The sequence below is a fragment of the Babylonia areolata genome, chromosome 9 (genome assembly GCF_041734735.1).
Source record: "Babylonia areolata isolate BAREFJ2019XMU chromosome 9, ASM4173473v1, whole genome shotgun sequence".
In the NCBI taxonomy this organism is placed as follows: domain Eukaryota; kingdom Metazoa; phylum Mollusca; class Gastropoda; order Neogastropoda; family Buccinidae; genus Babylonia; species Babylonia areolata.
In genome coordinates, this window is record NC_134884.1 from 10,689,810 (window position 1) to 10,714,794 (window position 24,985).

Sequence of the window (24,985 nt, forward strand, 5' to 3'; positions counted from 1 at the left end):
AGAATACTTCATTTTTCCAGAAAACTGATGATTTTGATAACATTTTCCTCTGTATGTTGAAGATGTAGAATATAATATTGTAAATCTTGTGGGGATTTTGTTCCATTTATTTCTCTGTGAATTTAGGACTTCGAACACCATCAAAAGCGGATTTTCGGGATCACATCATAGTTTTGAAAAAAGTTGAAGTCAGGGTTCACATCATAGCTTTGAGAAACGTTGAAGGCAGGATTCACATCATAGTTTTGAAAACATTAAAGGCAGGGTTTACATCATAGTGTTGAGAAACGTTAAAGACAGAGTTCACATCATAGTGTTGAGAAACGTTGAAGTCAGGGTTCACATCATAGTTTTGAGAAACGTTGAAGTCAGGGTTCACATCATAGTTTTGAGAAACGTTAAAGGCAGGGTTTACATCACAGTGTTGAGAAACGTTGAAGGCAGGGTTTACATCACAGTGTTGAGAAACGTTAAAGGCAGGGTTTACATCACAGTGTTGAGAAACGTTAAAGGCAGGGTTCACATCATAGTGTTGAGAAACATTGAAGTCAGGGTTTTGAGAAACGTTAAAGGCAGGGTTTACATCACAGTGTTGAGAAACGTTGAAGGCAGGGTTTACATCACAGTGTTGAGAAACGTTAAAGGCAGGGTTCACATCATAGTTTTGAGAAACGTTAAAGGCAGGGTTTACATCACAGTGTTGAGAAACGTTAAAGGCAGGGTTTACATCATAGTTTTGAGAAACCTTAAAGGCAGGGTTTACATCATAGTGTTGAGAAACGTTAAAGGCAGGGTTCACATCAGTGTTGAGAAACGTTAAAGGCAGGGTTTACATCATAGTGTTGAGAAACGTTAAAGGCAGGATTCACATCATAGTGTTGAGAAACGTTAAAGGCAGGGTTCGCATCATAGTGTTGAGAAACGTTAAAGGCAGGGTTTACATCACAGTGTTGAGAAATGTTATAGGCAGGGTTCACATCATAGTTTTTAGAAACATTAAAGGCAGGGTTCACATCATAGTGTTGAGAAACGTTAAAGGCAGTGCTCCCATCATAGATTTTAGAAACATTAAAGGCAGGATTCACATCATAGTGTTGAGAAACGCTAAAGGCAGGATTCACATCATAGTGTTGAGAAACGTTAAAGGCAGGGTTCACATCATAGTGTTGAGAAATGTTGAAGTCAGGATTCACATCATAGTTTTAAGAAACGTTAAAGGCAGGGTTCACATCATAGTTTTTAGAAACGTTAAAGGCAGGATTCACATCATAGTGTTGAGAAACGTTAAAGGCAGGGTTCACATCATAGTGTTGAGAAACATTGAAGTCAGGATTCACATCATAGTGTTGAGAAACGTTAAAGGCAGGGTTTACAACACAGTGTTGAGAAATGTTAAAGGCAGGGTTTACATCACAGTGTTGAGAAACGTTAAAGGCAGGGTTTACATCATAGTTTTTAGAAACATTAAAGGCAGGGTTCACATCACAGTTTTTAGAAACATTAAAGGCAGGATTTACATCATAGTGTTGAGAAACGTTAAAGGCAAGGTTCACATCATAGTGTTGAGAAACGTTGAAGTCAGGATTCACATCATAGTGTTGAGAAACGTTAAAGGCAGGGTTTACATCATAGTGTTGAGAAACGTTAAAGGCAAGGTTTACATCACAGTGTTGAGAAATGTTAAAGGCAGGGTTTACATCACAGTGTTGAGAAACGTTAAAGGCAGGGTTCACATCACAGTTTTAAGAAACGTTAAAGGCAGGGTTCACATCATAGTGTTGAGAAACGTTAAAGGCAGGGTTCACATCATAGTTTTGAGAAACGTTAAAGGCAGGGTTCACATCATAGTTTTTAGAAACATTAAAGGCAGGGTTTACATCACAGTGTTGAGAAATGTTAAAGGCAGGGTTTACATCACAGTGTTGAGAAACGTTAAAGGCAGGGTTTACATCACAGTGTTGAGAAACGTTAAAGGCAGGGTTTACATCACAGTGTTGAGAAACGTTAAAGGCAGGGTTTACATCACAGTGTTGAGAAACGTTAAAGGCAGGGTTTACATCACAGTGTTGAGAAACGTTAAAGGCAGGGTTCACATCATAGTGTTGAGAAACGTTAAAGGCAGGGTTTACATCATAGTGTTGAGAAACGTTAAAGGCAAGGTTTACATCACAGTGTTGAGAAATGTTAAAGGCAGGGTTTACATCACAGTGTTGAGAAACGTTAAAGGCAGGGTTCACATCACAGTTTTAAGAAACGTTAAAGGCAGGGTTCACATCATAGTGTTGAGAAACGTTAAAGGCAGGGTTCACATCATAGTTTTGAGAAACGTTAAAGGCAGGGTTCACATCATAGTTTTTAGAAACATTAAAGGCAGGGTTTACATCACAGTGTTGAGAAATGTTAAAGGCAGGGTTTACATCACAGTGTTGAGAAACGTTAAAGGCAGGGTTTACATCACAGTGTTGAGAAACGTTAAAGGCAGGGTTTACATCACAGTGTTGAGAAACGTTAAAGGCAGGGTTTACATCACAGTGTTGAGAAACGTTAAAGGCAGGGTTTACATCACAGTGTTGAGAAACGTTAAAGGCAGGGTTCACATCATAGTTTTGAGAACAGTCCAGTGTCAAGCTTCAGATCATAGTTTTGAGGAAAGTTCGGTGTCAGTTTGAAACTGCTGTCACTGTTTGAGGGAGGCTATTCAGCCTCTGCTTGTAGATTGAGTGTGACCACCTCGATTCAGAGCCTCTGATGACGAACTGGAAATCGGAAATGCTGTATATGAGTTTGTTTGTTTGTTTGTTGTTGTTGTTGTTTTTTATTGTTGTTGTTGTTGCTGCTGTCGTTGTTTTTGCTGTTGTTACACAACCGGAGTCTGCTGATGAGGAAAGCCAATGTAGTGATAAGATAAATGGGGGTGGAATTCTGAAATTCTATGAATGATGCTTTTTGTTGTTTTTCTTTTGTTGTTGTTGTTGTTTGTTGTTGTTTTTACACAACCAGAGTCTGTACATGGGAAAATTCATCGTAAAGATAGTAACAAGGGTGTTTTTGTTTGTTTGTTTTTTGTTGTTGTGTTTTTGGTGTGTGTGTGTGTGTGTGTGTGTGTGTGTGTGTGTGTGTGTGTGTGTGTGTGTTGTTGTTGTTGTTGTTGTTGTTGTTGATGTTTTTTCTGTTGTTGTTTTTCATCCATGTCCATGCCTGCGGCGAGTTCCTGGAACGTTTTTTGTGTTTTTTGTTTGTTTTTTGTGTTTTTTTGTTTTTGTTTTGTTTTGTTTTTTTGTATTAGGTGTTAGGTGGCTTGGGGTAATGCAGCTGAAACAGCGAGAGAGAGAGAGAGAGAGAGAGAGAGAGAGAGAGAGAGAGAGAGAGAGAGATAGGCGTGAAGCTTTCATATCTGCGACCGGCAAGTCCTTTAGTTTTATCGGATTCTTCTGCATATCGATATGAGCAACATACCGCGCACGCGCGCGCGCGTGTGTGTGTGTGTGTGTGTCTGTCTGTGTGTGTGTGTGTGTGTGTGTGTGTGTGTGTGTGTGTGTGTGTGTGTGTGTCTGTATTTGCATAGTTATGAGTGTATCTGTATTTGTACACATGTACGTTTCGATGCAAGTACTAAGAACAAGTTTCATAACTGAGGTTGACCTCAGATGTTTGTCTTTGGGTAATCTGTCTTTGTCTGCCGATGGTCATTATAAATTACCCCCTTCAAACAGGGTTATGACCATTTCTTGAATAAAACATCATTATCGTCATCAATATCCCTTTGTCTGTCTGCCTGTCTGTCTGTCTGGTTGTATTCGTCCTCATCAACATCGGAGTCAGAAATTCAAGGCTACATACTGATGTGTGTGTGTGTGTGTGTGTGTGTGTGTGTGTGTGTGTGTGTGTGTGTGTGTGTGTGTGTGTGTCTTTATATCAGATCGAAATAATACCATGCTTTGTCTGGTTGACACTAAATGATTGATTTTGCCAAACATTCCAAGAAATCAATTTGCACTGACAGGCATGCCAGTTCTTCCTAACAGGTTCCCCCCACCACCACCTCCACCTCCAACATAACAGACAGCGATTGTTGACAAAAATATGTCTGACAGTTATTCAGTCAGACTGACAGTGACAGGTCCTCTCTCATAACTTATAGATTTTACTGGTGGGGGTGGGGGGTGGGGGTGGGGGTGGGGGATTAATGTGAGGGGGAATACATGGGCTGTGGGGAGAGGCAAGTAAGTTATCTTTGAACTGAACATGGAATGCCTGACAACAGAACATTTACAAATGCCTGACGAATTAGATTTCAGTGATGTAAAATAATTCGTTGTTATCTGGAAGTATGAAAGTCTTTGTGCAAGTTGTATGTATGTATGTGCTTGTGTGTGTGTGTGTGTGTGTGTGTGTGTGTGTGTGTGTGTGTGTGTGTGTGTGTGTGTGTGTATGTAAGTATGCATGTATGTATGTATGTATGTCTATATGTATGCTTGTGTGTGTGTGTGTGTGTCTCCTTGTGAGCGTGCTGTGTGTTTGTTTATTTCATTTTTTTGCTCTGTTTAATTTGTTTTATTCTATTTTTAATTAATTCTTTTTTGTTCATTAACTTCTTTATTTGTTTAATTATTCATATATAATTGTAATTATTTTATGTTCTGCGCGCGCGCGCGCGTGTGTGTGTGTGTGTGTGTGTTCCTTCTTGTTCCTCATTTATTCCCAAACTGAACATGCAAAACGGAACAGTTTGCTGTTGAATAAGTAGGCAATAAACAGTATCCACCACTGAACTTGCGTGCTTGCTTTGTGTGAAAAGACGCATGCGAACGAGACTGTAGACACTGAACACTGCTGTTGACAGTACGTGATGGTCGGCACTCTGTCAGCTCCGAGGACGGAACACGCTGGGCGCACTGTGGCCCAGTGGTTATGTGCCTGACTAGGAAGGAAGAAGACAGCAACGTGCAGAAGAAGAGATCCTGTAAAGACATGAGATGGATCAAACACACGCTCTGCAAACCCGCATCCAGTGTCACAAGGAAAGCCCTCACCTGGAACCCGCCGGAAAAAGGAGAGAAAAAATCCGGCCAAGAAATAATTGGCGCTGTGACATGAAGAGGACAGGCCGCACCTGGGGACAGCTGGAGCCACTGGCAGAGGCCCGGGGATGGCTGGAGAGTGCCGGTTGCGGCCTGTGTCCCGGACAGGGCGGGTCAGGTGAGGTGAAACCGCTTCCTCCACCAGACCACTGGGCCCATCATTCGGATGAGACGATAAACCCATGCCCTGTGTACAGCGTGCACTGATTACACGAGAAGAAGACACTCTCAACAGCAATTGTCCCGTTAAAATTATAAGGACAATCCACTTCCATAGTAAAAACAATTACATTTGCAGACGGGGAAAAATGTATAAAAGCCATGTTCTTTTGTCAGTGACCTCTCTCTCTCTCTCTCTCTCTCTATATATATATATATATATATATATATATGTGTGTGTGTGTGTGTGTAAGATGATTATCATAATGACGACGATGATGACGATGACAGTGACGATGTGGTTGTTATTTTGTTTATTTGCATTTGGAATGAAACCCACCTTTCGCTTCGTCAGATCTCCTCACTCGGTTCTTTCACCTCTTTTCAAAATATCCCCAGCCCCCAGCCCCCAGGCCCCAGTCCCCAGCCCCCAGTCCACCACCCTCTTCCTGCCTCTTCCTAGACTTCACTTTTCTGGCTTTCTGTTTATATGCATGTATGACTGACATTGTTTCTTCTCACGTCTCTGAATTAGAGTTGTGTGTGAGTGACTGGTGTGTAAGCGCTTTTGATTTGTCTCTGGACAGGGTTCACCGCATTATATGAATAGTAGTAGTGGTGGTAGTAGTAACATGTTGTTTTTGTTGTTGTTGTTTATCATTACCATCAGTATTGTTATTGACATGTGTTTCAGACACGTACAGAGAGAAGTGTGTGTCACTGCTGATAGACGGCGAGGAAAGTACTGTCAACTTCATCGACCCTGTCGTGGATGGCGTGAGTTGGGCAGCAACAGTAGTTGTTGATGCTGTTGTTATAGCAGCAGCAGCAGAAATAGCAATATTAGTAGCAGTTGTTACTGCAGCAGCACCAGCAGAAAAAAAGTAGTAATTGTTGTAAAAGCAGTAGCAGCAGTAATAACAGTAGTGGGTGTTGTTGCAGCAGCATAAACAGTAGCAGAATAAGCAGCTGTAGTAACAGTAGTAATTGTTGTTATAGTAACAGCAATAATAGCAGCAGTAGCAGCAGCAGTAAAAGTAGAAGTTGTTAAAGCAGCGGTATCAGTAGCAACTGTTATAGCAGCAGCAACAGTAGCATCAGTAGTAGTAACAGACTTCAGACTTTGTAATGTCCTCATAAACTGAGGAAAATTTCCTTGCAAGCAAGTAAAAGCACAAAATGCAGGCACGAAGATATATCCACACGCTACCCCCCCCCCTCCCCCGCCCACCCCTTCGCTGTAGATTACTTACAAGCAGAACATTAGATAAAGATGGCCAGAATAAAATATAGTTCTTTTGTGTGTGTGAAGAAGACTGTTTCAAAGCCTATTAGATAATTCGATAATGTCTCTTAAAGATAAAAAAAAAAAAAAGTTTCGAGAATGTTTGAATACAATTTCGTTAAAGAAAGTGCAACCCTAAACGACAATTCAGAAGATAGTCGGTTCCTACACTTACGAAAGATTTATTCAATGATAGCAATCGATTGGAGAATGATTTTTTTTTTTTTTTTTTTTTTTTTTTTTGTATTGTATTGTGACGTGTGTGACGAGTGCTAAGAGTTAGGAGTGAATTTTCAGTTATTGTGATATGGTTTTTGGTTATTGTGATATCGGAAATAGTTTTGTTTTGTGATAGGGCTTTTAAGTATTGAAATATGATGTATTATGTAGGCTTTTTCATGTGATATGTATGATGTGTGTGTGTGTGTCGGGGGGTGAATTTTGTGCCTGAGTGTTTGGTTGGCTGACTGTAAAGGGCTATGCATTTAAGTTTTTTCTGTTTTTTCTTTTTAGTGTTCAAATGCATGTTTTAAACGTTGGTATATACACTGTACAGCGCAGTTCAGTATGTTTTACACGGAGAGGCCCTTTATGAATTATTATTATTATTATTATTATTATTATTACAATCGCCAAACATGAAAATAAGTTTTTGCACTAAAAAAATAGGAACCGTAAAACTGCAGGTCCTGATGTAGTCATCAGAGTTTTGGAAAGCTCTCCGCAAGACATTTATAGATCTTTGTGCAAAGTTGTTCAGTACTTCATTTGGTATGGGTCCTTTCCCCCCAGTAGTTTGTGTGAATAGATTTCTGTACTACTCTGCCAGAAAGGATACATAAAAGAGACATATCACTGTCTATCAATAGGAAAATCTGAGTAAAATCATTAATCATAGGCTTCAGGAAGTCTCCAGCCTATCTTAATATTTCTTTTTATTTCAGTTCTTTTCCTGTTTATATGCTGCTTTTTTTCTAAAATCAGTTTGAATAAATGACTGAAAATGCCATCAGAGTTGTTCATTTTTAAGTTCACAAGCACACTGAGATGTCCTCAAACAAAAACAAAGATGATATGAAATAATACGTCTTGCCATGGACACTCGCCCACGTAAATCTTATCAACTAACATATCCATGTGACAGAAGTGTTCTGACGCATTTTTTCGACAAGAAACACAAGTATACTATTGATCTGTCTCTGTTTGCACCCCCACCTCTCTCCCTCTCATGTCGACAGTTAACTCTGTCTCTCTGTTTCTCACCGTTTCCCTGTCTCCGTCTCTGTCTGTCTGTCTGTCTGTCTCTCCGCCCCCTCCCCCGTGTGTGTGTGTGTGTGTGCGCGCGCGCGCGCGCGCGCGCGTGTGTGTGTGTGTGTGTGTGTGACTGAAAGGAGACAGACATCTACATTTTGATCCTCCTAAACTTCTGTATGGTTTTACGTTCTTTTTAAAGTGTCTGTCTGTTTGCCCCCCTGTCTATCGATATGTTCTTCCCTCAGTCTGTCTGTCTTTATCTCTTCGTCTATATGTCTGTCTGTTTGTTTGTTCCTCTGTCTGTCTGTCTGTTCGCCCCTCTGACCGCCTGTCTGTTCGTCCCTCAGTCTGCCTGTTTATTCGTTAGGGTGTGCGTGTTTGTGCTCACGTGCGTTTGTTTCAAGTGTTTATGAGTATACACTCGTGCAAATGTGTGTTTGTGTGTGTGTACGTGCGCTTCATTACTCTTATTTATTTGGCTAATCGTTCATTGTACTGGCCAAGAAGCCTCAATGCAATATGTACGACAATGACGTGATGGTTCCCATTTCTTCCCGACATTTTGGACGGCTTCCATTATGTTGTTGACGACATTTATGTTGCTGTTTTTGTTTTTAACTCACTGAGCGTTGGAACAGAGACATGTTATTATGTTTTCAAAGGATGGCATTTGTTAAAGAAATAATGCCCTAAATTTGTAATATTTCGATAATGCCATAATTACGGTTCGTCAGTTTGTGTGTAGTTGCTTAGGAATTGATTTCTTTTTCGATACGACATTGGTTGATTTTCAAATATTGAGCCTTTTTCTTTCTTCCTTTATATATTTTTTTTTTTTTTTTTTTTTTTTAAGTTGGTTGGTCTTGCCTTTTTTTTTTCTTTTTTTTTTTCTTTTTTCTTTTTTGTTGTTGTTGTTGAATGAGTCTTTTTTTCATCCTTGCATTGTAGGATATCGAAATATTTCCTTCACGGTTAAATGAAATTTCTTAAACTTAGGTTGAATTTCTTATAACTTCGCAAAGCTTTTGTCGTGCAATTGGGAATACTGCGTTATGAATAATTACATATATAAGTCAGAAAATGGCTTAACAAAAGATTATATTACTGTTTATAATGAAATCAGGTAAGCATAACATGGTTATCGCTCAGCTGTTTCCACCCTATCATATTGAATGGCACAGAAATTTTGGAATGTTCACATGATATGTTCGTATAAAGTACAATCTCTCTCTCTCTCTCTCTCTCTCTCTCTCTCTCTCTCTCTCTCTCTCTCTCTCTCTCTCTCTCTCTCTCTCTCTCTCTCTCTTCGCGTATTCTTTTCTGAGGGCGTGGCACGTTAATCTCCAAAGAACATTGCATACATGGTACGATTGTAGTTTTTGTGTTGTTTATATGTATGCATCAATGCAGTTTACTATCAGACCAGTTTATTATATGAGAAATACAAGAATAGAGAAACAAGTGGGCTGTGTTCCCAGGCAAAAATCTTACTGCTACAAATTGACACACAGGGCAAAGTGGGTCACACTAGTCTGGGAGAATGGTGGTGGAGTTCGATCCCCTTTGTCATACCTCAGGTGTGTCAGACAGTGTGTATTGACAATACCATGGCAAAGCATAATCATGTACGTCACGGCTTCTTTACCTGTCTGGCAGTCTTCCCAGGTTCGCCATTCACAAGATGACGATTTCAGTACAATTTCAGTGAATGAATGTGATCATCAAATGGTTACTGCATTATGAGGAAGACAATTCCAAACAGATCACGTCATATCTTTAGTTTATGTGAGGGAAAATAATTGTCTTCTGTTGCATTTTAGACAAAATATACCGTATCATTCATGTGTATGAGGGATACATTTTAGACAATTCTAAACAAAATACATGTCATATTATTAGCATATGTAAGGGAGCTGTATGTGTGTGTGTGTGTATGTGTGTGTGTGTGTGTGTGTGTGTGTGTGTGTGTGTGTAGGAAGGAAGGAAGGAAGGAATTTTTTGTTTAATGTCCCGTCACACATATCGGTGATTGAAGACATTTTGCAAAAGTATTTATGAATACATCTGAGTATTATCGGTTAGAAGGGGTGGGAGATGTGGATGAATGGAGGGTTGGGGGAAACTGGGCAAATGAGGGTAAAAATGTGGGTGAAATTTGAAAGAAAAACAAAACAAACAAACAAAAAAAACCCCTCTAAATACAGTTACAGGAAATTACTTAAAGGACTTCGTAAAAGAGAAGTCGTTAAACTGACAAGCGAAACAACTGATAATGAATGCAAAAAGTCAAAAACATCAACGTTCTCAGTCACTTGTGAAGACACACTTTCGTGTACAAAAGGCTTCATCAAGCTACAGTGAAAAATTATATGCTCAATTGTCAGGTTATTAAAGCATATACACTTGACATTAGAACAATACTTGGTCCGTAATGAATTTGATAATAGTCTGAGAGCTAAGCTCAGAATTGGTCTGCGAATCGGACCAAAGTCTGAGAGAGTCAACTGACGAGGTTTTAGACTTGAATTCAAGCACCTATAAAAGTCTCTTTCTAGTATATTGCTTATTTCCTTGTATGACAATGGGCAATATACTTTTATACTATCTATATGATTTTTTGCTCCCCTTTTTGCTGTCCTATCTGCTTGGTCGTTATAACAGAATCCAGTGTGGGATGGTATCCAACAAAAATCAACATTTGTACCCTTCACAAAAAGGGAGTGCAATAAACACCTAATTTCAAAAAAATAAATCTTCTCTTTGATTATTCTCAAAAAGGAGCAAACCTTTTAAGACAGATTGAGAATCAACACAAAATAGGATATTACTTATTATGATTGGTATATCAACAAGATGATTTAAAGCCATAAGGATGGCCACCAATTCAGCTGTAAAAATTGAATGTTTTCTTACCTAAATAATATGATTTTTCTGTTTTTAGGTCAGGAATGACAAAAGCAGATCCTGCACTGCTATCATCCAGGACCGAGCCATCAGTGTAAACTTTTAAATGATAATCAAAATTTTCTTCTAATTCAATTCTGACAGATGCTGCTATTATATGTGGAGATTCTCCTTTTGTTGTGTCAGAAGCATATATGTTGACGTTTGCTTTTGTTAACTCCCAGGGAGGGACAGGTGGCACCAGAACACGAGGTGCCATATCATGCAAATCAATGTCTGAAGTATTTAAAATATCTGAAACATATGTGCGAATGGTTTGTAGATTTGAATTATTTTGTGCATTTTTTGGAAAATCAATATCAGACCTAATATTTAATTCCTCAAAATCAATCACTGCTGTACATCTCACAATATATTTAGCAGAACTTAATTTTCTGATTTCATCTAGTGGTAGAATACCCGCAAGCTTATAGGCTTCTGCGGTCTTAGTATGCACAGGTACCCCTAAAGTCAGTTTCACAGCTTTACTGTCAATTATTCGCAGCTTCTTTAGGAACGTCGGCGGTGCAGAAAAGAAAATTTCTTGACCGTAGGTCAATCTTGATCTTACGAGAGATGTCGCTAAATGTAAAAGAATTTTGGAGTCTTGTCCCCAAGGAGAGTGACTTACAATTTTTAAGAAATTTAAACTTTTAACTGCTTTAGTCACCATTGAATCAATGTGTTTCTTTCAGTTTAGTTTTGAAGTAAATAGGATCCCAAGAAATTTGATTTCCGACTTGAAAAATATTTCACGTCCTCCTAAAAAAAACGTGGTAGTTTGCTGGGATTATAACCATTATTAAAGAGGATCAAATGTGTTTTTTCTACAGAAAACTCAAAACCATTAGATTGCATATAGCTACTCAGTCTATCGAGTTCACGCTGAAAATGTTTCTGTACATAATTTATGTAATGTAGGCTTGTCCTTTTCCTCAAGGATGTCTGAATCCATATAGCAATATCATCAGCATATTGAGCCAGCTTGGTAGATGATGAAAAACATGTATGTAAATCATAAAGCATAATGTTGAACAACAATGGAGAAATAATGGAACCCTGCGGGATTCCCATGTTTATAGGCCTAGAGGTTGATAAAGTTACTCCCACTTTTGCCACTATATATCTCCCACTTAAAAAGGATTTAACATAGTCATAAACATGACCCGACAGACCAATTTGTTTCAGCTTAAATAACAGTCTGCTATGCCATACTCGGTCATAAGCTTTAGTAAGATCGAAGAAGGACGCAAGGATACTTTTTCGCTTAGAAAACTGTTTTTTTAATTTGGGTAGTGAGACGGGTCAGATGATCAATTGTAGATCTTCCTTTCCGGAATCCAGTTTGAGCTGACGGAATTATGTTATTTTTGTCACAGTAATACACCATTCTAATATTTACAATTTTCTCCATGACTTTCCCAACGTGGGAGGTAACCGAAATAGGTCTATAACTCGAAGCTTCTGTTCGAGGTTTACTCTGTTTTAATACAGGAGTTACAATGGAAGTTTTCCATACCTCAGGGATTTGTCCACATTCCCAGCACTTTTGAAATAATGTATGTAATATAATCATCCAGTTTTCTGGCAAATGGTTTAACATGGTGTAAGATACTACATCCTTAACAACTGACACATTTTTGTTACTCAACAAATGAATAGCGTTCTTTACCTCATGTAACGTTATTGCCGAATTGATTGTATTTTCATTTTGTGGGGTAGGATCTCTATATTTGTCACTGATTTCTTCTTCCTCTCTTAAAGTCTTTTGTTTAGTTGACAAACTATCTACACTGCCTGTTTTAGAATACATACAAACAAATTCTTCAGCCTTCTCTTGAGGGGACAGAAACTCTTTATCTTTTGTTTTAATAGGATAGTCTTGCAGAACAATGCCTGATTTCATTTCTTTCATTTTGGCCCACACTTTCTTCATATCCTTATGGTCAGATACTTCATTCAAACAGAATTGTGACCAGTATTGTCTTTTTCTCGGGCTATGATTCTATTCGCCTTGATTTTTGTGTAACACATTTCTTTATGAGCGGCTTCTTTTACATCTTTATCAGGTACTTTTCTGAGTTTTAACCATGTTAAGTATGCTAGTTTCTTTGTATTTACAGCCTCCGCACATGCATCATTCCACCAAACATTTCCAGAAAAAATGTCACTCCTCTTTGAACCTTTTTTGGGAATTGCTATTTCAGCAGCTCCAATAATTGATTTTTGAAAGTTGTTATAAAAAACATTTAAATCTTCACAAAAAATTTCACTTTCAGAAATGTTCGTAAGATAGTTTTGAAATGTTTCCCAGTTTGCATATTTGTAATTGAATTTTGGGATTTCGTCTTCTCCGCTGTATTTAGATATATTACAATCCTTAAAAGACAGTGTGATTGGCACATGATCACTGCCTAGTGGATCATCCCCAGTATCCCACTGTACTGTTAAAGCTAGAGATGGTGATATGAAGGTTAGGTCAAGTGCCGATGCTCTATGATGAGCCACATCTGGGATACGTGTAATCCTCCCATCGTTAAGTAAATGCAACGATGAATCAACAATATTTTCAACAAAGTCAGGATGAGATATTATTTGACAATCACTATCCCAGAAGGGAGCATGGGAATTAAAATCTCCCCCGACGATCCATCTTTCTTTTGAGCAATTTAATGTTCGCAACCAATTTGTATTTTGCTTACTTGGACCTTTGGGATAGTAGACTGACGCAAAATGTATTATTTGATTATTAGAGACATGCAATTTTACAAACGTAGCTGACATCTTTTCAGTATAGTTTGAAATAGGAGATGGATGGACACTTACGTAATTCAAACCACACTGTACGTAAATAGCTGTACTAATCTTGTCAGAATCCTCGCTTATATGATAAACCGGAGGATAATAATAACCTTTCAGATTCGGTAACTTATTTTTAGTAACATTCAAGGACTGAAAAAGGAGAATATGATGAGAATTTTCAAAAAGGTAAGCACGCAGATTATCAATATTTGTACTCAAAGAGCGGGAGTTCCATTGCAAGACTGATAGATTCCTACATGTTATTTGCAACTTCTTCGTCATTTATCAGCTAGAATGAATCGTAGAAAAAAATATCATCAGATAATGAGATATCCGAATTTAAAACTAAGATAATGATAGATAAAGGGCCTTATACTATCAAAATACAAGGTGATGAGGTGTTCTTCGTGTAGACAATGTGATGACTGATTTGATACAATGTTAGGTAGTTAACAAGCTGTTGTTTCATCTCCTCGGATGACGACGTAAAAAGGTCTTCATATAGACCAGTCGTTGTCTCCGCTGATGACGACCTCTGGTAGTCATCATACAGTCCAGGTGTTGTCTCCCCAGATGGCAACGTCTGGTGGTCGTCATGTAGACTAGGTGATGACTGCTTAGATGGTGATGTTATGTATTCATGTGGACTAAGTGATGACTGTTCTGATGATGACGGCAGGTGGTGGTCATGTGTATCAGGAGTTGTCTCCCCAGTTGGCGCCGCCAGGTGGTCGTCATGTAGATTATGTAATGTCTGCTGAGGTGATGCTGTTGGAAGGCTTTCATGTATACCCGATGATGTCTTTATAGATGACGGCGTCAGGTGGTCATCGTGCAGAACACGTGAAGCATTTTCAGATGATGATGTCATATGGTCATTGTGGAGAACAGGTGATGGCTCCTCTGATGACGATTTCAGAAGGTATTCATGTAGATCAAGTGATGTCTCCTCCGATGACAATGTCAGATGACCGTCTTGTAAACCAGCTGATGTCTCCTTAGGTGACGATGTCGGGTGGTCGTCATGTAGAATAGGTAATGTCTCCTCAGATGATGATGGCAGGTGGTTGTTGTGAAGACCAGGTTTTGTTGCAGATGACAAATGGACGTCATGTAGACCGGAAGTTTTACGTTCTGATGATACCGTGTAATCATCATATACATTTTTCAACATTAATTTTCCATCAAAGACCTCAGTCTGTGTTGACACACTGTCATAATGTACATCTGTCTGTGTAGACTTGGAACACAGTTTATGATAAGCTTTAACAACTTCTGCATATGATTTATTTTTTTCGCACACATTTTGATTCGTATTCAACCTTGCCTGTCGAAGTGCTTCTTGAAATGTGTGTGTGTGTGTGTGTGTGTGTGTGTGTGTGTGTGTGTGTGTGTGTGTGTGTGTGTGTGTGTTTTGTTGTTGTTTTGTTGTTGTTGCTGTTGATGTTTTTGTTATATTTTGTTTTTTGTCTTTTCTTTTAAGACAGTTCTAAACAAAACAGATGCCATGTTATTAGTTTATTTAATGGAGAAAAAACTTTTTGTCTTCTGTTAAATTTTAGACAGTTCTAAACAAAACACGTCTCATATTATTAGTTTATGTAAATGATAAAAAAAAGCTTTGTCTTCTGTTGCAGTTCAGACAATTCTAAATAAACTCATGCCAGATTATTAGCTTATGCAAAGGAAAAAACTTAGTCCTCGCTTCATTTTCTGCTGGACCATTAACTCTATGAAGACGTAGTTAAATAGCGCATGTAGTTTTACTGTGACGGGCAAATATGGACATATTTGAAATATTCAACACACTTTCACACAGAGACAAAGACATACAAATTATATATAACTAGAAAGTTTACCATCTTTTCTTTTAACATTTTAAAACAGTTTTCTCATTAAATGCAGCTAAATTTTTGTTTTAATATTTTAAATTATGTCACTAAATACTGAAAAACAAAAAACAAAAACAAAAAAAGTTATACTGTACTCACCAGGCAAGCCACATCCATCAGCTAATCCACAAGGCAGCATAAGATGATTTTCTCACACAGTAAGGTTCCCTGATTCTCATGAATCAATTTGAAGTCAAATGTTGCACAACAAACTGTTAAAAAAATAAAATAGAAGATCACAACACTGTTTGGTTATGTAAAGACCGACCTCTCACCCAGTCCAGAAAAGTCTAGAAAAAATCCTTTCACGCAGTTAACGGTCAAGGGGAAATAACTCGGTTTTTCTTGGAGTGATACCTCAAGATAGCCTGATTATTTTTCCTTTAATTGAACACTGCTGAGTGTATGAAAAAAATTCCGCAATCCACCGAATCCTACACTACGGCACGTCATTCTGAGCGGGCAGAGCGCCGGCGCTTCCGCGCCGACGCATCTCCAAAGACAGAGGTTAAGGACAGGTTGAGGATATGTTTTTTTCGGGTGATTTGTCAGATTCAGTGTGCATTGAAGCTCAGGGAATGTGTTTAGCTGTGGCTTTATCAAGTCTACAGCAACAACCTTTTGAACCAGGATTGATTCTGTCTGTGGTGACAATGGCGATTCCTTGTTCTCTTCCCTGCGACCACTCGCTGAGTGCTAAAGTGTAGTATTCTTACAGACTGTTGTTTTTTGTGGGTTTTTTTTGTTTGTTTTTCTTTTGAAGCAACGCAAAACATTTTCCCCACCCCCTGTTTTAATCAAAGTCAGTCTTCGAAGCGTTCCCGGGAAGTACGTTATCCACCGTGTCACATTCCACGTCACCGGCAACAGCGTTGCAGGGCATCTATAACAGGGGCGGTAATTCGCTGTCAGTACTTCAGCTCCCTGGGCCTGCAGCATTCCATCCTCGGGCAGGAAACCCTTGCCATGGACCTGGCGACTGGCTGCAGTACAAGGTGTTCTGGTGTTTGAGGAGAGGCATCTTGAGGACTCCCCCCCCCCCCCCCCACCCCCCTCCCCGCATCAGAAGCGTCAATGCTCACAGACTGGAGATGTATCATCTGCTGTTACCTGCCCACCGTGCGGTCACATTTGTGCATCTGCCTTTTGGCTGCCGTTCATCTCCGGAGGTGACGTCATCCTCATTCGCAGTGGACTGAATGAATGAACTGTGCTCCAAACGGTTCGTTATCTTCCCAGTAAGCCAGCAGACGCACACAAGTTAAGACGTTTGGTTTGGTTTGGATTATCCATTTTATTTTTGTGTCATGTTGTTGTTTTTGACCATTTGATAAACTCCCAAGTTCTGACCAACGCGTTGTGTTTATATTCTAAAGCACACGCGGCTGGTGCTGACGAGGTTTACGCATCTCTGTATTTTTGTAGTACGCGCGCGCGCGCGCGTGTGTGTGTGTGTGTCTGTGTGTGTGTGTGTGTCTGTGTGTGTCTGTATGTCTGTGTCTATGTGCTAAGCCTGACTGAATGACAGGAAACGAATGATGAGCGCCAAAATCCAGCTCTTAGCCGGCACTACACAGATAGGCAGCCTGCTGCGAAAATGACTCCTTGTGCGTTTAGCACTCAGAGCTTGCTGATCGACGGCATGCGTTATAAAGTATCCATATCAATCAATGATTCCGTGGTTGTAAAGCGCTCAGTGTTTGGTCTCTGGCGCTACATCAGTATCCATAGCGGTCAAACAACCAAGTTGTTGCAGACAAGGATGACGCCTCTGTCCTTTGCAGGACGTGCCAGGAGACTCTGTGGACGGGTTCGTGGTGGTGTTCCGTATTGACGACAGGGGAACCTTCGCCCATGCCACCGACCTACTCTTCGACCTGCGCAAGACTCGAATCCTTTCCTCTGCCGTCATTCTGGTGGCCAATAAGTGTGACCTCGTCAGGTCCCGTGAGGTCTCAACGGAAGGTGAGCTGATATCGTCTTTCTCAATTTAAGCTGAGATGTTGTAGTTTCCTGTAAAAATGTTCATTTTACTGTGGTGATTTGATGTTTTATGTCGAGGAAGGTGGCAGAATGGTTAAGAGGCTCAGCTGCCAATACAAAGAGTCCGTGAGGGTGTGGGTTCAAATCCCGGACTTCGCGCTGCAGATGAATTGACCATCTGACAGCATGACCTGGGGAACGCAGAAGAAGAAGAAGGAGGTCCCTGATAAGATGAAAAGCCTTTTCCACAGAAATGATTTCACGCGTGTGCGAACAACGTCTGACAACAAAGTCATGTTTCTGTGACCACCGAGACACACTCGTGCCGGCCACGCCTGTATGATGACGAGATATTGCTGAATGGCTTAATTTTAAGTTCCACCTTTGCATATAATTCAAACAGCGCGGAAGAAGTGCGGTTATTGTTTGAAAGTTAAAGGCCCATAATTCGCAGTTTGTTCGATTTTTTGCCTTTGCTTTTTAGAGTAGCGTGCTTCTTTCTTACTTAATATTCCATCATTTAGTTAACGGTTGACGTTAATTCAAAGTAAAAAAATGAAAAGATGCAACTGGCGAATTTTCTGATTGCTATATGGTCCAAATTCGCAACGTTGTTCTCTCTCTCTCTCTCTCTCTCTCTCTCTCTCTCTCTCTCTCTCTCTCTCTCTCTCTTTCTCTGTATGTCCTCAATTAGTTTCAACCCCCCCCACCCCCATTTTGTTGTTTAATACATTTATCATGTAGTTCATTACGCCATGTGCTGACATGTTGTTGTCAATACATCGTTGTTTTTCTTGTCAACGGCATCGTTGTAAAACAGCTGAGGAAGATACAATTTACTTCTGTTAATCTTATTTCTGCTGACGTCAGTTAAGAAAAGAAATTCGGGTGCTGCCCCTAAGTATCTGAGAGAAGTCACTCAAACCTACATACCTTCACGACAGTTCAGATCATCTTCCGATTCACAGCAGCTACTTGCTCCCCGTGTTAAAACCAGATCCTTCGGTGATTTTTCCTTTTCTCATTCAGCTCCATCTTTGTGGAACAGTTTACCTCACGATCTGTGCCACTCTCCCTCGTTTCAGTATTTTAAAACCGGCCTGAAAACACGTCTTTTTGGAAACGCCAATGCGTGGACCTTCCACATACCTTTCCAGTGACATTCAGTTAATCAGATCCATGCAAACTATCTCTCTCTCTCCCTGTGTGTGTGTGTGTGTGTGTGTGTGTGTGTGTGTGTGTGTGAGATAAAGTAATTTAACACGCGTAGTATTTCTGTTTTATAGTTTTGTGCGTTAAATCATTATTGTTCTTCCTTTTGTCAGTAAGTTAGAGAGCGAGAGAGAGAGAGAGAGAGAGAGAGAGAGAGTGTGTGTGTGTGTGTGTGTGTGTGTGTGTGTGTTTAATGTTTATTGTAAAGCGCCCTATAAGGGACTATGCTACGCTGGTATGACCACATAACAAGATCAATTGGCTTTGCTAAAACAATCCCCCAAATAACTGTTGAGGGAAGGAGACAGAAAAAACAGAAACAACAGAAAAACAAAACGATTGACTGGCAACATTACACAATGGACGGGAAGACCAGTTTCAAAGATCAGGCTTTGACACACAACCGATTGACCTGGAGAAGTATGGTGAACAGTTCTATGCAGCGCCCCAACTCTTCACAGAGTCGAGGGAGAAGAAGAAGAAGAAGAAACATTTCTGTCATGGAAAAGTTTGCAGACTGGGTTCTCTGTCATGGAAAGTTTGCAGATTTGTTTTAAACTCCATTATCTATTTTCAGTTTTGTTTCCTTTTTTTATAAGAAAAGAGGGAGAATCAAGGAAGAAAATAAAATGGGTTATAAAACCTGGTTAATTCAACCATTTCTGTATTCTTAAATAAGTATGAAGATAGAGTTTTGTGAAGTGGGGGAAATTTCTTCATGAAACTGTAAAGAAACCGGAGATAACAGGAACTGAAAGCTTTTCTTCTCCTAAACCCACCCCCACCCCCACCCCCTTTTTCTTTTACAATTTCTTGGATCGTATTCCTTTGACATTTTATAAGACAAAAAGTGTTAATGGAGACCGTCAAACATACTTTTACTTCCAGTAAAATATTTCCAGCTAGTATTTAATCTTCTGACGGTTTACGTGCTTGGAACTTCTTCTTCTTCTTCGTTCGTGGGCTGTAACTCCCACGTTCACTCGTATGTACACGAGTGGGCTTTTACGTGTATGACCGTTTTTACCCCGCCATGTAGGCAGCCATACTCCGTTTTCGGGGGTGTACATGCTTAGTATGTTCTTGTATTATCCACCGAACGCTGACACGAATTACAGGATTTTTAACGTGGTGTATTTGATCCTATGTTTTCGCAAACACACGAAGGGGGTTCAGACACTACCAGGTCTGCACATATGTTGACCTGGGAGATTGGAAAAATCTCCACCATTTACCCACCAAGTGCCGTTACCGAGATTCGAACCCGGAACCCTCAGATTGAAAGTCCCCCTTCGTGTGTTTGCGAAAACATAGGATCAAATACACCACGTTAAAAATCCTGTAATTCGTGTGGTGGCCTAGTGGTAATGCGTCCACGTAGGAAGAGACTGAATCTGAGGGCACGAGATGGAATCCCACACACACCTGAATGTTTCACCCTTCACTCAATGAGTGGTGGTCTGGACACTAATCATTCGGATGAGACTTATCGTCTCCAGGCTCCGTGTGCAGTAAGCACTTAGCGCACGTGAATTGTTCGACAAAAATTCTACCAATGACCACTTTCTTAATTCCATGGGATCGTTAACGTGCTGAAGCATGCAAGGAACCCCGGACCGCCATGCAAAGTCTACTGTAGAGGAAGGAAAAAGAAATATATATCCCGGTGTTTGGGCGGATCGAAGTCAGGCGCCCTTGCGTCCTGTCCACAAGGTGACCACTCCAGCCAGTAAAGAGACAGACTGGGACAATCAAGAGTTGAAAATATCAGTCGCTTTTTGAAATGTTTTAAGCAGAGAGTTTATTGATTGCAGATGACAGGACTGGAATGACCAGATTCAAAATAGCGATCCACGTTTCTTCCTTTAAACGTTCAAACTTTCAACTAGCATTTAGCCATATATTTCAATTGATATAAATCAGTATATAAAGCGGGCTCTGACTAAATTTAGATGCGGTATGTCGTGCATTACAAATGGAACTGATGACACACAAAATTTCTTATATGATTCGTGTAGCTCTTGGAACCAGGATGAAGCACACATTGTTTTGGAATGCCCAGCTCTTCAAGACTTGAGGGGAAAAAATCATTAATTTCGCAGTCGATAAGGATCTTTCTGCAAAAATTAAGCTGATATTGTTACTTTTATCCGTGAATGATAAAAAATAATTGTTAAACACTAAGCAATATTTCTGTATAAATCTTTCAAAATAATAAGAGAAGCGACGTAAAATTTATTTTGACAATGATTATGTTCTGTTGACATCTTGTGGACGTTCCACCCCTTCAGAAGAGGCAATGGCCTGTCTGATAAATCATTCAAAGTGTGAATTGAGAGACAGAAGAGACATCCCTTGGGATGGTCATTTCCGCTGGTCCTATCACCTGCCGCGGGTATCGGTTGTTAGTAAGCGTCAACGTATACACAGTGATAAGATCATCGGCGTGATTAGCTAATGGCTCGTCCGTGAGGAATCCAACACCGGACACTGACTGAGAAGGGTTAGATTCATTCTATGACATTGAGTGACGGTCTGGATGCTAGTCTTTTAGATGAGACGATAAAATGAAGATCCGTCCCCAGCATGCACTGGGCGGAACGAGCGGCAACAGGACAGTTGTGCCTGTCAAAGTTTTGTGCGTATGTGTGCGTGCGTTGTGTGTGTGTGTGTGTGTGTGTCTGTGTGTGTGTGTCTGTGTCTGTGTGTGTGTGTCTGTGTGTGTGTGTGCAAGTGACCTGGGTGAATGGTATCATGCTGTCTGTAGTGAGTGCGTTGCTGATTTATCTATCATTATCTTCAGTTACAGTTTAAACAGCGTTGTACATGTAAAGCGATTTGACATCCATTTGAGATATTAAAAAAGCACTGAAATATAAGTGTTCATTGTTGGTGTTGGTGTTTTTTGCAGTCATATTATTATTATTATCATTATCATTATCATCATCATATTATTATTATTATTATCATTATTATGGTCCAACATTTGTCATATTTTGAGTGCATTGGACTCAGTTGTGAGCTGAGATGTTGTGTGGGGTGAATGACGAGCCTGTGGGTGCATGGTAAATTTCCAGGTGGATGAATAAAAATGTATTATTATTATTATTATTATCATCATCATCATCATTATTATCGTTATTATTATTATTATCATCATCATCAGTAGTAGTAGTAGCAACATCAGCAGCATCATTACGATGACTATGATTATCATTATCATCATGACTGAACACCTCTCTCTCTCTCTCTCTCTATCTTTCTACCACCACCACCACCACCACCCACCAAGAGGCCAAAAGCGTGGCCGCCACCTATGACTGCAAGTACGTGGAGACATCCGTCATCCTGAACCACAACGTGGATGAACTTCTGGTGGGCATAGTCACGCAGATGCGCTTGCTGTCGGAGAACGAGAAAGGAGCATTGAGCAAGAAGGGCAGGCACCATGGCGGCGCGTCAGGAGATGAGGCTGGCTGCTACGCCAGGAGTCGGCACCTCCTGAACAGACTGCTCTTCAGGAAGTACCCCATCTCCAAGTCGTGTGAAAACCTTTACGTGCTTTGAAATTTACTATTAAGAAAACAAACCTCAAACTACTGCTTTTGTGCTTGATTTATCCTTTTTTTATTTCCTTTTTAAAATCAACCAGTTTACATATTTATTTATATTCATTTTTGTATTCATTCATTTATTTATCTAGTCATTTATGCATTATGTTATGTCTTTTTTTAATTGAAAATATTATTTATTTATTTATTTATTTATTTATCAGTTTTTCTGTTCATCTATCTATCTATTCATTCATTCATTGTTGAAAACAAAGTTGCGGGTTGACTGTCACGATCAATAGCTAGCTCCCCGCCCACACCCAGCCAACCCACACTTTCAGTCCCATGCCTTCTCTCATTTCACATGGGATTGCCAGAAAGCTTGGTCCTTCCCCTGCCGTGCCTTTTCTCAATTGAGAGAAAGCATGGGTCGCCCCGGCGCTTTCTCGCAATGTGTGAGAAAGCGAGGGAAGTCCCATTAATCTTAATAAAAGCATTTCTTTTGTCATGGGGGGTGGTTTCTTGTGTTTTCCCGACACAAACCTCGGAGAGAAATTAGCAAAAAAGGTAGAAAGAGGGGGACAACAACAACAGCGATCATGATAATGATGGTGACGTGGAGACTTTGACCGTGATGTCCATGTGATGTGTGTGTGTGTGTGTGTGTGTGTGCGCGCGCGCGCGCACGCGGGCACGCGCGCCATGATTGCATGCGTGAGTGCGTGCGTGAGTGCGTGCGTGAGTGCGTGCGTGCGTGCGTGTGTGTGTGTGTGTGTGTGTGTGTGTTTACTTTTGTCTGTGTGTTTATTTTGTTAGTTGATTTGTTTTCCTTCTTTGATTTTTTTTTTTTTTCTAATAATGATTATATTTATGTTCTGAGTGTTTTGTCTAGAATCGAGACGATAACTTCAGTGATACGTTGCATGCGATAGGATACTAACACAAACAGCTGAACATATGAACAAGCAGGAGATGAAGTTTCAGTTTCAAGAGGTCTGAAAGTCTGCGGACAGTTTTTATCTGCTGCATAAAAAATATGATTTTTTTTTTAAGGAAAAAAAAAGAAGAAAGAAATAAAAATCCAGCAAGTGCTTGACCTGCTAATCGCTTCCTAGTTTTGGATAAAATATCAACATTAGAATGAAATAGAGTGAAAATACAAAAAGAACAAATAAGTAAATACATGAAACATAGTGAAGGGAAAGATACGCAGAAGGCAAATGATTGAAATGAAAACAAGAACGAAAGTGCGCCACTATCATTTACACTTAAGCACACACCGAAACAAGCATACACAAATACATAGACCTTGATACTCGATGCATATGGAACAATTTGCAACCTCACAAACATGAAGGCACACCTCTCTACAGCAAACCAATATACGGTACCATGTCCCCACACTACATATAAAAGCACACGAATTCGGACACACACACACGCACGCGCGCGCGCACGCACACACACACACACACACACACACACACACACACACACACACACACACACACACACACACACACACATTTTTTTTTCTTTTCCCCAAACCGGTCAGTGACCTGTCTCTCGAACAAATCCAGTATGATGAAAGGGAGTTGTGCAATCAACAACCACTTACCTGAAGATCTAGTACATGTGATATGCAGCTTGTGTTTAAATGTGTGTGTGTGTGTGTGTGTGTGTGTGTGTGTGTGTGTGTACGTTATCATATTGATATGCACATGTATGTGTCCTGAATTCTACTGTGTCTGTGTTTGTGTATGATTTTCGATTTATGTTTGTACCTTTTATGTACTAACCCCCCCCCCCCACCCCCCACCCCCGCCCCTAATATTCCTTGTGACCCCGGTACACTTGGTAATAAAGACATATTCTATTCTATTCTGTTCTATATATTGAAATAAATGAACATTTCTAAATACATGTAACAGAAAAGGCTGCACAACAACAAACAACAAATCTTAAGTTGGTCCCGTTTTCACGCTCCCTACGCGAAGGTATAGCATTGTGAAAGTGACAAGGTCATTCCCAGCATCCGTTGGGAAAGATTCGGGTCGAGTATTGGTATATATATATATATATATATATATATATATATATATATTTCTATTTGAGTTATACCCATCGCAATAATTTTTTTGCTATTGATTCCCTGAATTTATGGTCGGTGCATTGCAATGATCTGTCTCATGTGAAAATGTCAAAAAAGGAGATGTCAGTTCAGTCATCACAGTCGAAGTCTTTGCTAACACCATCACTATTAGCATGGTCGTCGTTGTCGTCGACCCCTCTTTCTCTCTTCTTTTTCTTTCTCGGTTTTCTCTCAGGTTTTTGTTGTGAAAAGACAAGAAACCACCCCCGATGACAAAGGAAATGATTCTAATGATAATAGGGCGACTTCCCACACTTTCTCGCAACTGAGAGAAAGCGGAGCAGGGGAACGGCCACGCTTTCTCGTCATCCCACGCTTTCTCGTCATCCCACGCTTTCTCGTCATCCCACAGTTTCTCGTCATCCCACGCTTTCTCGTCATCCCACAGTTTCTCGTCATCCCACGCTTTCTCGTCATCCCACGCTTTCTCGTCATCCCACAGTTTCTCGTCATCCCACGCTTTCTCGTCATCCCACGCTTTCTCGTCATCCCGCAGTTTCTCGTCATCCCACAGTTTCTCGTCATCCCGCAGTTTCTCGTCATCCCACAGTTTCTCGTCATCCCACGCTTTCTCGTCATCCCACAGTTTCTCGTCATCCCGCAGTTTCTCGTCATCCCACGCTTTCTCGTCATCCCACAGTTTCTCGTCATCCCACAGTTTCTCGTCATCC

General features: G+C 40.2%; 1 protein-coding gene across 1 annotated transcript in view; it reads left to right on the forward strand.

Moving 5' to 3' along the window:
- LOC143286050 (GTP-binding protein RAD-like) overlaps window positions 1–22,263 on the forward strand; it is a 160,625-nt gene extending 138,362 nt beyond the window's left edge. The window contains exons 2-4 of the mRNA XM_076593586.1: window positions 5,935–6,017; window positions 17,201–17,381; window positions 21,904–22,263. Coding sequence (XP_076449701.1) covers window positions 5,935–6,017; window positions 17,201–17,381; window positions 21,904–22,178 — 539 coding nt within the window. The 3' untranslated portion in view covers window positions 22,179–22,263. The remainder of the gene's footprint in view (window positions 1–5,934; window positions 6,018–17,200; window positions 17,382–21,903) is intronic.
- The last annotated feature ends 2,722 nt before the right edge of the window (window positions 22,264–24,985 follow it).